The sequence below is a fragment of the Pituophis catenifer genome, unplaced genomic scaffold (genome assembly GCF_029215685.1).
Source record: "Pituophis catenifer annectens isolate HBS135680 unplaced genomic scaffold, rPitCat1.0.hap2 SCAF_1, whole genome shotgun sequence".
NCBI classification, from domain to species: Eukaryota; Metazoa; Chordata; class Lepidosauria; order Squamata; family Colubridae; genus Pituophis; species Pituophis catenifer.
In genome coordinates this window covers 25,410,669-25,423,855 of record NW_027256881.1, presented here as the reverse complement: position 1 = coordinate 25,423,855, position 13,187 = coordinate 25,410,669, and the positions used below count along the sequence as shown (strand labels likewise).

The 13,187-nt window shown below is 39.6% G+C and overlaps 1 protein-coding gene across 7 annotated transcripts in view; it reads right to left on the bottom strand.

Moving 5' to 3' along the window:
* Positions 1 to 13,187, bottom strand: part of NCOA1 (nuclear receptor coactivator 1) — a 292,101-nt gene that overhangs the window by 14,560 nt on the left and 264,354 nt on the right. For 6 of the 7 annotated variants that reach the window (XM_070932196.1, XM_070932198.1, XM_070932202.1 and 3 more), the window contains 5 exons: positions 12,741 to 12,926; positions 10,239 to 10,289; positions 9,071 to 9,197; positions 2,620 to 2,788; positions 871 to 1,188 (listed from right to left, as the gene is read on the bottom strand). In XM_070932196.1, the coding sequence (XP_070788297.1) occupies positions 871 to 1,188; positions 2,620 to 2,788; positions 9,071 to 9,197; positions 10,239 to 10,289; positions 12,741 to 12,926 (851 nt within the window). The remainder of the gene's footprint in view (positions 1 to 870; positions 1,189 to 2,619; positions 2,789 to 9,070; positions 9,198 to 10,238; positions 10,290 to 12,740; positions 12,927 to 13,187) is intronic. The other variant, XM_070932201.1, reaches the window with a different exon arrangement.

The following is a 13,187-nucleotide window of genomic DNA, read 5'->3' as shown; positions in this document are numbered from 1 at the left end:
TCGTTTCTTTTTCTATTTTCTTTCGTGCTTATTCACCATTCTTCCATATTCTATTTCTTTTCTAATATTTGTATTGTTTTGTCTTGTTAAAAATTTATTCTATGAAAATTACATTTTTTAAAAAAATAGAGATATCAGATCTAAAGATGCTAGATAAAGGAATAAATGCTAGAAGAGTTGGTTAGTTGCTTACATGCTAAAAGAAAGGCCAGGTGTCAGGGTTCCAAGTAACAGCCCAGATGAAATCAAAATTCCAAGGCCAGAGAGTTCCTCAAAATATAGATTTATTAGGCATATCATATTGGCACAGCTGGTGAAAACCCAACTCTGAAGCTCCCTGAGTTTTCCCCACCCAATTCAAAATCCAAAGTTCTTCCCCCCCAGTACACACAACCATCACATGCCCCAATCAGGTCACAGTCCCAGACCCGGATGACTCCCATCCATGCCCCACCAGGTGCTGGTGAGAGTGTGCTTGGCTCCCAAGAGAAAGAACGTTATTTTCGCTACATGTTTCCCCAGCTATCTCTACTCCTCCCTTCCTTTCCCACAGCTCTATCCAGCCTCGCTGTGGCAACCCTGAAGATGTTTCAAGATGGCTCCAGGGTTGACACCAGGACTGAAAGGAAAATTGTTCCTAAAATTTTTTGGGAACAGGTCTGTGCCAGGACAAGTAAAAGGTTGCTGTATGTAAGAAACGTGCCCAAACAGCTGCTCAAGCATTTCCTGAACAGCCACAAGCTTATTAGTACATGAATGTATTCTTTGACCGATGGAAAAGGAGGGGAAGGGCTATCAAGAGATAGACAATTACTTCAGCTTGGCCAGCACACAATGGGCAATGGCCAGACAAGCTGAGACTGGACTCACCTGCTGTTGCCCTTGTAGACGTTGTTGTAACTGCAGCCGCAACTGATTTGGAGCTGTTGGAGGCCTATTGAGTGCCTGTCGTGGCTGCATCCCCACAGCAGGGAAAGCCCCACGAGGTGATGGAACCTGGACTGACATAGGTCCAAAGGACTGTTTCTGCCTCACGATGCCTGGGAAAGGCCCGGGAAGGTTAGCAGTGGGGGAAGCCGAGGGATAAGGATGAGGGTACATGCCGGGTTTCTGATCCATCATAAGAGTTGGTGGTGGTGTTACTTGTTGTGGCTGGAACCTCTCTGTCAGTGCTTCTAGACCACCTCCCTGTTTAAGAAATGAGGTGAAATTTTTGAGTTTCAGCAGAATTCCAAGTACATTGCTTGGATATTAGCTTTCTATAAAAGCAAATTCAAGAATACAACATGGTAAGTTTTATATGTATGTTAGTAAGTATTTAATTTAGAAGACTGTCCAACTCCAAAATTACTCTGAGCAGCTTACATAGTTAAAAAGGGAAGAGAAAATAATCCAAAAAGAAAAAAAACCATAATGCATGGATTTTTTTTTAAAAAAATCACCCTAATAATCAAACAATTATTTTAGATATGTGAAATAGTTTATAGCCCTTCTTCTGCACCACAAACAAAACAGGGAAAGAAGACAATTTCCTTTAAGCAGAGCCAAAACGCCCTACAGGTTGCTCCATGTTTAGAGGACACTGATGTTACATGTTTTAAAAAATACAATTTCTTACATTTTATCCAGTGTAGACTTCATTGGAAAAGACTCTGATGTTGGAAAAGATTGAAGGCAAAAGGAGAAGGGGATGGCAGAGGATGAGATGGTTAGATAGTGTCATCAACGCAATGAATGTGAGTTTGGGCAAACTACAGGGGAGAGTGGAGGACAGAGGAGCCTGGTGTTCGAAGGTCCAACAAGAACAAAGCAGGTAGAATAACTAATAGGTGAGTTTAGGAAGCTGTGAGCTTGGCTTTCCTATGTCTTTATTCAGTCTTAATTTATTAATTAATGTATTAATTAATGTATTATTAATTAATAAATTAATGTATTAATTTATTTTGTTGACTGTGAACTCAACCTCCCCAACACATTCATTGCCAATTATACAGGGTTTGGGATCATGTCTGGCAGAGGTTATAATATCTATTGTGATAGATTTTTAAAAAGCCAAATCAGTTGGAAGTTGGGATGTAATGAAATAAACTTTCATGCCTTATTCTTCCTGGAAGGGCATAATTCAAGAAAAAAAAATGTCATACTTAACTTTTAAGATTCTTCATAAATATATTCAAGTCCTGTATGATCTATGTCAATATACTTCAGCTAGTTGACAATATCACAATGTTGGGGAGAATATTTATTTTGTTTTCTACACTGTATTAACTTGATGAGAAATTTTATTAATTGTTTTAATAATTTAATGCCTTTAATTTGCATTTAATTTAAATTGCAACATCAGGTTTTTTATGGGGTTAAAAATAAATATTTAAAATAAATAGTAAGAAAGCATAGGTAAAAATATATTAAAGGGGCTTTTGATAGGCAATGTTTTTCAACATAAGATATATTGTGGATATATTTATTTTTTTAGTGTGTCCTCACATTTATCAATGCACTCTTTCTAGCACAATTCTCCATTCCTGCCTTTCAAAAACTCCCAATTCTGGAAAACCTTCTTATCTGTTACATAAGATCAGGCCTTAAAATACAGAAGTAGATTGAACTGCTCATTACCTGGACCAGTTTGTCAATGCCAAGAGCTCGATCCAGTTCTGCCAACTCATTTTCATCTTTGCCACTCAGGAAGGACACCAGTTGTTCCAAAAGGGCTTTCTCATCATTTCTTCCTTCTGGGGTGGTGGGAGGGCATAAGAGCTCATCCAGCTGAGAAGTGATGCACTGGCTGTAGGAATGTCAATATAAACAAAGATGAAAGCTCTCAAATCCCTTTGGATATTTGACTTATGGCATGAGAAACACTGCACTTTCATATGGGCCTTTTGCCAAAACCCATTTACCTCTGTGGTTTATCAGTGCTGTATGATATAAACTTAGCACATGATTTCCAAAAAGCTTGAAAGTAACAATTACCTAATCAGGCATTCTGTTGCCACCAATGGTCAAGCTTAGCAAGTTCCCACACCAACTCTTCCCTCCAATCCAAAAACACATATACAAAGATGTTTCAATGTTGGCATGATTTTCTGCACTGGAATATCCCATTCTAATACATATTTTATTAGTCAGACTGTCATTGTCATTCATTGTCGTAAATGTGACCCTTCTGATATTCATCTTCTGTATGTAGGGCTGATTTATCAGAATATTCATGACTGGGAAGGCATGGTAACAAGGTCAGCCAATGAATAGGCATAACAACTGGACGAGCCAATGGGAGCCGAATTGGAAACTGAGACTGGAAGAAGCTTGGGCGTGGCTCTGTGCTCTGAGTCTAGCAAACAAGTCTGGGCTTGTCTGCTCTACTGAATTGAAACTAAGAACTGTTCTCTCCTCTGCCTGTAACTCTCTACCATGTTGGAAGAATCTGCTGTTGGTATTGTAAATTTACTTCATGTGTTATTATGTATATAAAGAAGTTAATAAATCCTGCTGTATCAGCTACCTGTGTGTGATTTCTGGATTTAATTTCTGCAACAAACTCTGATATGATTCAGTAAAAGCTTGTTATACAGTTGAATAGTTGGATTTTACTTGCAGCCTTGTTTGGGTGGTGATGAGCCTGGTTTTACCTCCACTATGGTGATAATATTACCCTGATAAATGAAAATGCAAAGGATCTGCAAGACCTAGTACTTAAAAGTCAAAGAGTATATGAAAAATGGGACTAAAATCAATATAAAGAATTCTAAACTAATCACAACAGGTAGAACAATAAACCTTAAAATTGGCAATGAAGATATTTAAATGGTAGATTGCTTCTGCTTTCTACAATCAACCATCAGCAGTAAAGGAACAAATGGTTAAGAAATATGCCCACGAAGATGCTGAAAAAAATATTTAAATATCATGCTCTGTCTATTTGTGCAAAGATCAGAATCATGCAAACCATAGTATTCTCTGTGACATTCTATGGAAGTGAAAGTTGGACTTTGAAGAAGCAGAACAAAAAGAGTATTAATGATTTTGAATGTTGTTCTTGGAGAGACTCTTATGACTATCATGGACAGCCAAGAAAACCACCAAATGGATCATCAAACAAATCAACCTAGAGTTTTCATTTGAGGCCCAAATGGCCAGGATTAAATTATCCTACTTTGGACATATTATGCAAAGACCCAACTTTTTGCAACAGGCTTTAGTACTGGGAAAGGTGGAAGGAAATGGAAGAAGAAGATAACCATCAGCAAGTGTACTGTTGGGAGACTGGAAAAAACACACTAGGGATAGATCGCCATGGAGAATATCTATCTATCTGGTCACAAGGAATTGACACTGACTTGATGGCACATAATCAATTGATCAGTATTGTCTCCCCTGGGAAGTTTTACTTTGCTTGTAGATAATTTGTGTGACTTGGCTGCAAGGTCTATCTAGCTGTTCCTGAGAATAAATTGATTTGTTGAAGCTAGCATTATCTCATCTTTATATCATGAATTAGCATAGCAACTGCTTAGTGCTTTCTCCAGCAAATATTACATGGTATCAGAAGTATAGGAAGATATGCATGCTGCGTATCTTGTTCATACATAGAAAATTACATTTGAGAGGCATATGCATTTTTATGTCCCCGTTGTTCAGGGAACAGCAGATTGCATGTGATGATATTATCCCAAACATGTAAGTTTAAAGAGCTTGTGAACTGCTCATAAAGGACAAGGTTGTATGTGGCATGTGTTCAGCTGAATTAAAGAGACACTGCTGAGTGAGTGTAGTTTCTGGACAAAGTGATGAATATGCTAATGCTGACAAAGCTTCCATATCTCCAATATAAATCCTAAGTGCCCCAGAACAAATGTATGCCTTGCAACTCAACTCTGAAGAGCAGCAATCAACATGACCAACTTTGCCAGTTGCAGAAATCACTTTGATTCAGTCAGCAGGAATTGTGGATAGAAAAATCTTATGTAGGCACTGCAGAAATGTTCATGCTCCAAGAAATGAACCAGCATTTTGAATTGCACATTATAAATGTTCAGACAAATCATTTTGTTAGAATCTGTGTAACAAAGCTAATTTCTGCTAATGGGCAAGACAGGTTAATATTTTGTGGAAGCATTATATTCAGGATATCAGTTACAACAGAGAAATAAGGGAAGTCCTTGACAGGCAATTGTGGTTGTGGCTGAAGTGCTAGTATCCTTTAAGTTAGATACGAGAGCTGAAGGAAATGCTGTCAATTAGCAGATAAGGAGGGTTGGCACCCAAAAGACATATTTTGGTGAAACGGAGCCTTTGTGGGGGCATGCATTAAATCAGAAAGTGGCGTAAAAGCACTCTCTAAAGCAGGGGTGTCAAATTCGATTTCATTGACAGCCACATCAGGGTTGTGTTTGACCTTGGGGGGCTGGGGTGGGCATGGCTGGGGTGAGCGTGGCCAGCTCGACATCACTTGTGTCGGTGCCTGTGGTGGCCCAAGTGGTCTGCACACAAAAATGGGCTCCTGAGCTCCGTTTCAGCTGCGATGGCCTCCTGCAATCCTCTGCCAGCGAAAATGGAGCTTGAGAGGGCTGCACGCAGCCGTCCCGAGCACTCTTTTCATTGGCAGAGGCACTGCGGGCCAGTCATTCATTGTTCCCAGGGTGGCCCCGTGGGCCAGATCTAAGCACACTGTGGACCAGATCCAGCCCCCGGGACTTGAGTGTGACACCCCTGCTCTAAAGTAAGCCCTTGACAAACTGATTTGGATTTTTATTAAAGCAGCACTTTAAAAAGGGATTCTACACATTTATGGGTGAAAGTTTTAATGACACAGCCACTGGATAGAGTGATGGATTGGAATTGGGGAGACCTGGATTGTGATTGTGAAATCCCCATGTGATTGTGAAACCCAGTTGGGTGATTTGAGACAATCACTACCTTTAAGCCTAGTTTCCTTATGGGGTTCTTGTGAGGATAAAATAAGGGTGGTTCTATGTATCTTGAACTTCCTAAGGAGAGGTAGACTATTCATGCAACAACTAATTCTACTGGAATATCTATTAACAAAGGTTGTTAATTTTCAAATACAGGTTATGGGAGAAGCAAACAATGAATAGGAAGTTTGTGTCTTGCTTGTGGGATTCCTGTAAGCCTTTGGCTGACCTTTCAATATTGGATTAAGTGGAACTTTGCTGTGATTCAGGAAAGCTGTATTTTCATGTAGTGGATATTTATTTAGGGTTTTAATACAAGAAGACACAAAATTTCCATTCAGTCATCTTCACAGCATTATATCCCTCTGGAATTTTCTAATGACCTAAAAGTTATCAAAAAAGACTCATCGTGAAAATAAAACTGCAGGTTTATGGAAAATTCGATTATGTCAATCAGGAGTCCCAAAATTTTAGTTGTGTGTGAAACTTGCATGTGCAGTTTTAGATTTTTTTTAAAAAAAAGTGTGTACTGTATCCAGAAGCGTTGGGTAGGTGGAAGAGATTTTAGTTCAGCAGTCTATTCTACAGTCTTTGCAGGAGAACTCACACAACAAAGACTTCAATATGTCATTGCCAAAAACAGGCTCAAAGAGCAAACAATTGCAGACTATTGGAACAACAAAGCCAAGACACACACGGTGGAGAATGTCCAACTGTATAATGAAGTTTCCCTTACCCTGAGGCTACTGAGCTATTCAAGTTAACTATTCATTTATATTTTATAGACCACTCTTTCTTATTGGCTCAGAACAAAACAAAACAGGCATTTCAATCTTCCATTCGTATTCTAAAAGAGCTCAAAATCTAATTAACGTAAGAAATTAAAGAGAGCAGAAGAAGGCTAATGAAAGTAAATGGTAAAGAAATCAAACACTGGATTTGTTACAAGAGGAACAGGATGCTTCATTTTCCCCACCCTCCCCTCTCTGCCACTAAAAAAAAGAGAGAGAAAGAATTCCACTTCTTCAGTTAGATTCCTAAAATCCTCTGAATGATACATTTGCAGGAGATCTTTATAGAAGACAGAAAACTGCCCTGATCCTGTTCACCCTCTCTTTTGCAATAAGGAGCAATCAAGGAAGGAAGGGAGGAAGGAAGGAAGATTTCATTAATGACAAATAGGATGAGGAAAGCTTTCATGCTTCAAGTTCCATTTTGGCTATAAGGCAACTTGTCCAATGGAAAACCAGGGCATGAGGCCAAGAACCTGTAACTGAATCCTCTTTCACTAAGAGCTCATGCATTTGGGTTCTTCCTGGCAGGCGGCAACTGCTCACCCCATTCCAAAATAGCATGTTGCTTGTATTTAGGGAAATGAGACAGGACAGCTGGAGGCAAAGACTTGTGGCAAGAGAGATTTCTGTCCTCCCCTAGGAGTATTGCCTAAACTAACATTCTGCCAAGAGTTACGTTTGCTTCCACAGAATTTCCCGTTAGACTTATAAAAATGGTTGAGTGGTTTCTGCAGGGCTTTATTTTATACAAGGACCTTACTCAAGGTTATTGGAAGAGAGGGGATAATAAGGAAGAGGGTGGAGCATTGACAGTAGCAATTAGACAAAAATGCACAACATCATTTCCCACGTCCCAAATTAATTATTATTTTATGGAGGCAATCTTTTAGGGATTCTGTGGGCAGTTTTGTGTCTCTAGATGGCATAGTGTTAAAGAGTTGAAAAACTACATCTTGACTGAGAAGTCTTTCAGCTATATTAAACAGCTACTCTTTAGCTCATGAGCTCATAGAAAAATTACCTCACTACCAACCGTGATGCTATCTCAAAAATGAGGCTGGTGAGGGTGCTGGCCTAAGTATTTCAGTGTGGGACAAGTTAAGGAAAGTGATAGTGAATTCATGCCACTTCATTTCTCTTCCCAAAGAGCACTTCTCTTCCAAAAGATGCTAAACCCATGCTTAAAAAACAGGTTTAGCATTTCTTCAAATAAGCATTGAACCTGTTTATGTAAGGAGTCCACATAAGACCTAATAAAACCTGACAACTGTTTCAGAAAGTGGTCTTCAGCTATTAAGAAGGCAGATGCCTCTGCGGAGGTCAGGCGTTTAGTCTCCTCTTCTGCCAAATGAATTACTGAAGGGTGTTCCTGAATGACTGAGAAGAGACGGCATGCCTGCAGGCCTAAAGTGACCTGTAGAAGCTGGGAGAAACTAATCCTTGACTGCAGTATCAACCACATTGTCAATGAAACTTGCTAGATCATGGCAAAAAAATAAATAAAAAGACAGACAAAGAAGGAAAGCTCTATTTTAAAAACTGCAATAGCTCAAGACAAGTTTTAAGCTGCCTCAGCTATAGGCTGAAGATGAGGCAATCTCATGAGGACATGGAGTAAAAAAACAGTGGCGAGATACATTTTTGCTTCAGTTAGGGAGCTATGCAACAAAATTCAAGTAAAGTAAGATGCTGAGATTTTCTGAACTTGAGATTTAATTCTGAGATTCTTAACTTCCTTGGATGAACATCAGAAATATATAAAAGGTGGCCCCTTGAGACAGCATCTTTTCAGACTTGACAAAGGAACCATATTGTCTAAGGCACAATCTTTTCCCTGGCTGGACTTTGATAAGAAAGGAATGCCTGATGAAGAATGAAAGATAAGATCTTAAAAGAAGTTGCAGTCTTACACAAGAAGATCTTTTTAAATGACTGCTCTCTTAATAAATGAAAGATGAGGGAGTCTCTTGTTGTATTCAATCTAAGAGATAGTGAGATGAATGTCCAGACTTCACATTTCTGTGAAATAGGGCCTCATCATCCCTCTGAGTCCTGAGTGTTCCCTAGTGACAGCACAACATTTAATCCATATTCTTTCATTTCTTTTTCACTAAACAGAAGCGAAAAAGAAATACAGCTTTATGGTTCCTGTTGTTTCTTGACAAAAAAACCCAACACATGCACTGTGTCTGTCTCTGTGTGTGTACAAACACAAACATATGCATTTGGGGCTTCTCTCCTGATGAGAAACTCCACATCAATACTAAAAAGGGGGAAAATTCTTTAGATGACTTTTTAAACTTCTCATGCTACTGCCTGGGATATCCAATGATCAAGGAAAATCATCCCTGTACTTACTCATCTGGTTTAGTCATAGGTCCTCTGTTGATGGAAACCATGGGATTATCTGCCCATGGGATCTGCTCCCCCATGGCTGACTGCCCAAATTGATGCTCACTGACTCCCAATTCCAGTTCAGGCAATCCTGAGAGAGAAAAGTACATGTCATTTGAGGTACAAGAAGAGTACACCAGTTTGATCAGGTCATAAAATGGGACAAAAGGATAGGATGTGAGTGCACCTAAGCTGGAGCTTGCTCACAAGGAAAGCTAGATTAAAATGTGCAAATACTGCAGCAGGCTAGTAAGGAGGCAGTCCACTATTCTAAGTAACATTCAAACAATTATCTGCCTGAGTAGCAATACCTTCCAGTAACAGTTCATAGTTTCTGTAATGGGAAGATGACAGTTCTATGGATTGGAGTACGCATGACAACCATGAGAAATTCTTGGCCCTATTTGGTCTGGCTCACAGCAAGGAAAATGCTCCCTGGAATTCCTTTCAACATGGTGACAATCAGTTCTTGATGCATCCTCCATTGGGGCCCCTCATTGTGCTTCTATGGGTATCCTCAAAAACAGACACCCTCTATCAAATTCAAAGGTGCTCTGAAGTATCTTTGTTTTAACATGATACTGCACCTAAAAATACTTGGTGCAGATAATGGTGGCACATTAAGAGGTTACAATGATAGCAAAAGTTGTATCAGGAGGATCCCTCTCCTAAAATATAAGAAAAGGACTCTAACTGAAGACTGGAACCATTTTCACAGCGGTAAAAGCTGTCAGATGTAGTACTCAAAAGCCAAAGTATATCCCATATTTGGGTAGACCAGGTTGCCCTGATTAAAAAAAAACATTTAATCCCTCCCCTGGTATAGCCCACAAAGCAAGGAGAGCCCATGGTTTAGAGGTTGCCTAATATGTAAGTAGTCCAAGTTTGAATCCCAGGGTATGGCTAGCTGACGAGAACTAAATAGCTTGAAGTAGATCTATACTAGTCTCCCTTTATTTCTTTGTCGGTAAAATATAAATTTAACTCAAAAGCCAGAGGTGCATGATGATTAATAATGTACCCGTAGCACCGTCAATCAGTTCCCTGAGCTTCCCTGGGCTTCCAAAATCCAAATCATAGTTCCATGACAGTTTGAAAGGCTGTCTAATGTTATAATTGTGAAAATAAATACTTTTGAAATTCTGCCAAACATCTCCTGGATCTTCAAGTAGGAAAATGGGTGCTGAAGGAGTAAAATAACAGCTTTAGGACATGAGGTAGGAAGCAGCAACTCTTTTTTTTTTAAACACCTTTAAATCGAAGACTTTCAAAAATATGCATGTCTAGAGATGAGGACAACAAGGCTATTCAGACCATTATTTCATTAAACACTTTTATTCCCAGGTGTTTTCAGCCATGCTCACTGTAAGAAATTGAAAAAATGGAGCAAAAAGAAGTCCAGGTTGTGTTCTTCTGGTTGGTCTTGAGAGTTCCAATGGCTGCCTAGACCAGGAGTCTCCAACCTTGGCAACTTTTAAGACTTGTGGACTTCGACTCCCAGAATTCCTCAGCCAGCAAAGCTCTACAAGTCCACAGGTCTTAAAAGTTGCCAAGGTTGGAGACCCCTGGTCTAGACCAATGAAACTCTAGACCAAGAGTGTCAAACTCACATCATCACGGCAGCATCATGTGATGTATCAGGACTTTTCCCCCTTTGCTAAACTGTGCATGGGCATGGCCAGCTCGTGACACATCCGGCCCACAAGCCGGGAGTTTGACAGCCCTGCCCTAGACTAACATGGCCATGGCAGCGTTAAGGGCTATTTGTTGTAGCTTGACAATAAACAAGCCTAGTCCTTAAGCTCAAATAACATCTCCATTTTTCCCAGGCTAGTATGCTCCAGATACATTGAAGTTAAATTGCCACCCTATCCTGGATGATAGAAATCGTTGTACAACACATTAGAAGGGCACCAGGTCAGCATAGTCTGTAGTGCAAGGCTTGTGACTGAACAGAGTCACAGAATAGAGAGTAAAGTCAACCTGCAAGAGTTTATTTCATCCTTAAACTAGCTGTGCAGCAGCAGTGAAATATTCTTAAGGGTTGCTTGGCAACTGGAAAATAAAGAAATTGCTGGCAACAATCGTAGCATGGCTGATTATGGTGAGGAACGGATTGCTCCAGATGGGGAAGCCAAGGGGGCTGACCATCCATACTAGAAATACAGCTAGCAACAAACCCAAGAGGGCAACAGATCAAATCACAGTCCTTCCAGAACATTCATTCAAATACAATCAAATTGTATCATTGATGGCCATGTTCCCTCTGCCAATGAGATCTCTGCCTATAAACAAGACACACCCTCCTTTTTATTTCAGGAAAGTGAAATTTGCTTGTATTTCATGGCATGCAGCTATGAAATATTACCTTAATATTCAGTGTAATAGGCATTATCTTATTTGCTCATTAGAAAAAAAGGTGCATATATGAAATATAATATCAAAACTATGGATAAAACCAACCCATGAGGACAATATAGTCCATCAGTAACATAATTCCACAATCACTAGAATGTCCCTCTTCCCAGACCTCAGTCCCCCAAATTAAAATTAACATTAAAAATAACATTTGTCAGCTTGGTAAATCTTGTGAGATCCAGCCTATGAGAGAAGAAATCTCACAAGATTTCTTGCATAAGATCTGAGACTGCAAATTTTTCATAGGATTGGGGGAATTTGAAGACTGTGGAAACTTTGGGAGGCTTTTTTGTGAGTGTCTTGGATTCCTTAGGGCATTTGCCAGAAACTTTGTGTTACTGTACATCTTGAAATGATTGATACATTTCCCTCATGTGGCAGATCCATGAATATTGTACTTAACCTACAGGAGCTCAATAGAAGGATCTTAACTGTATAAGTTGAAAATGGGAGACTGGAATATGTGAGAGACTTCAGGTATGACAGTATCTCACATAAGCAAAAAGAAGAATTTTAAGACGAATGCTCAAAATTTCCTCCTAAATATTCTGTAGTGCTGCAATACGGATCTTTTGGTGTTGAACTTGGATGATGATAGGATAAGACATTTCTAGATTCTGCAATGAAAACACTTTTTCTACTGACTGTTAAAGATGGCTATTCTTCATTCTTGAGGCTTTACTTTGGGTGAAAGACCAACTGAGCAGAACTAATGATTCTGAGTAGGCTAAGCATGTAATAATTACATTTCTACTTCAATTTGCAAAACAAATTCCTTCTCCTAACCCTTCAGGTAATCAGCCCAAGAAAGCATGACCAGGTACTGCATTTGGACACAAAGAGACAAGCATGGTCTAGTGATTAAGGTCCTGACCAAAGACTGGGGAAGCCTTGGTTCAAATCTATTCTCAGCCATGGAAGCTGAGCAATTTTGGGCAAATCACTATCTCTCAGCTCAAATTACACCAGAGAAGGAAAAAGTAATATGAATGCTCTTATTCTCCTGGAGGAAAGTTAGGCTATATGCTTAGCAAATATTAATAAAATGAAGTAGAGGCCAAAAGCCTCATTTAGTCACGTGTTTTACTGCATGACAGGCTAAATTGTTATTTAATAGGTCAATCTCCCTGAAAGAGTTATTGGGAAAAGGAATTCTTTTTTATACGGATAGACCTTAGAAATAGAGGTTTACATTCATCATAGTAAAAGCACATACCAGTATCCGGTTGAAAGGGACTTGGGCCAGGTACTGCTCCCCTGCCCTGTTCCGATGGCAAGCCATGATGAGGGCTGCTGCCATTTGTGGCAGGGAAAGGTGCTGTCCGTAGCTGAACTGGCTCCATTGGATCACAGAATTCAAATGAGGACCGTCCGGTTTGCATTCCCTGCCCACCATTAACAGCTAGAACAGAAAAGTTCAGTTCAGAGAGCAGCACAGAACTTCCCTGTTTCAGTCAACCAAAGATACTACCAGCAGTGATATTAGATAGAGAAGGTCAAGGTTGTATAAAGTGGCATTGCAGCCACACATGTGGCCTTGACCTTTCCCAAATCTTTTTTCACATAAAGAAAAATGTTAATTAAAAAACACTTTAAAACCCTCAGTGCAAAATCACATAGCTACTGAAAATGACCATACTGTCTTCTGGTACTGTACCTACTG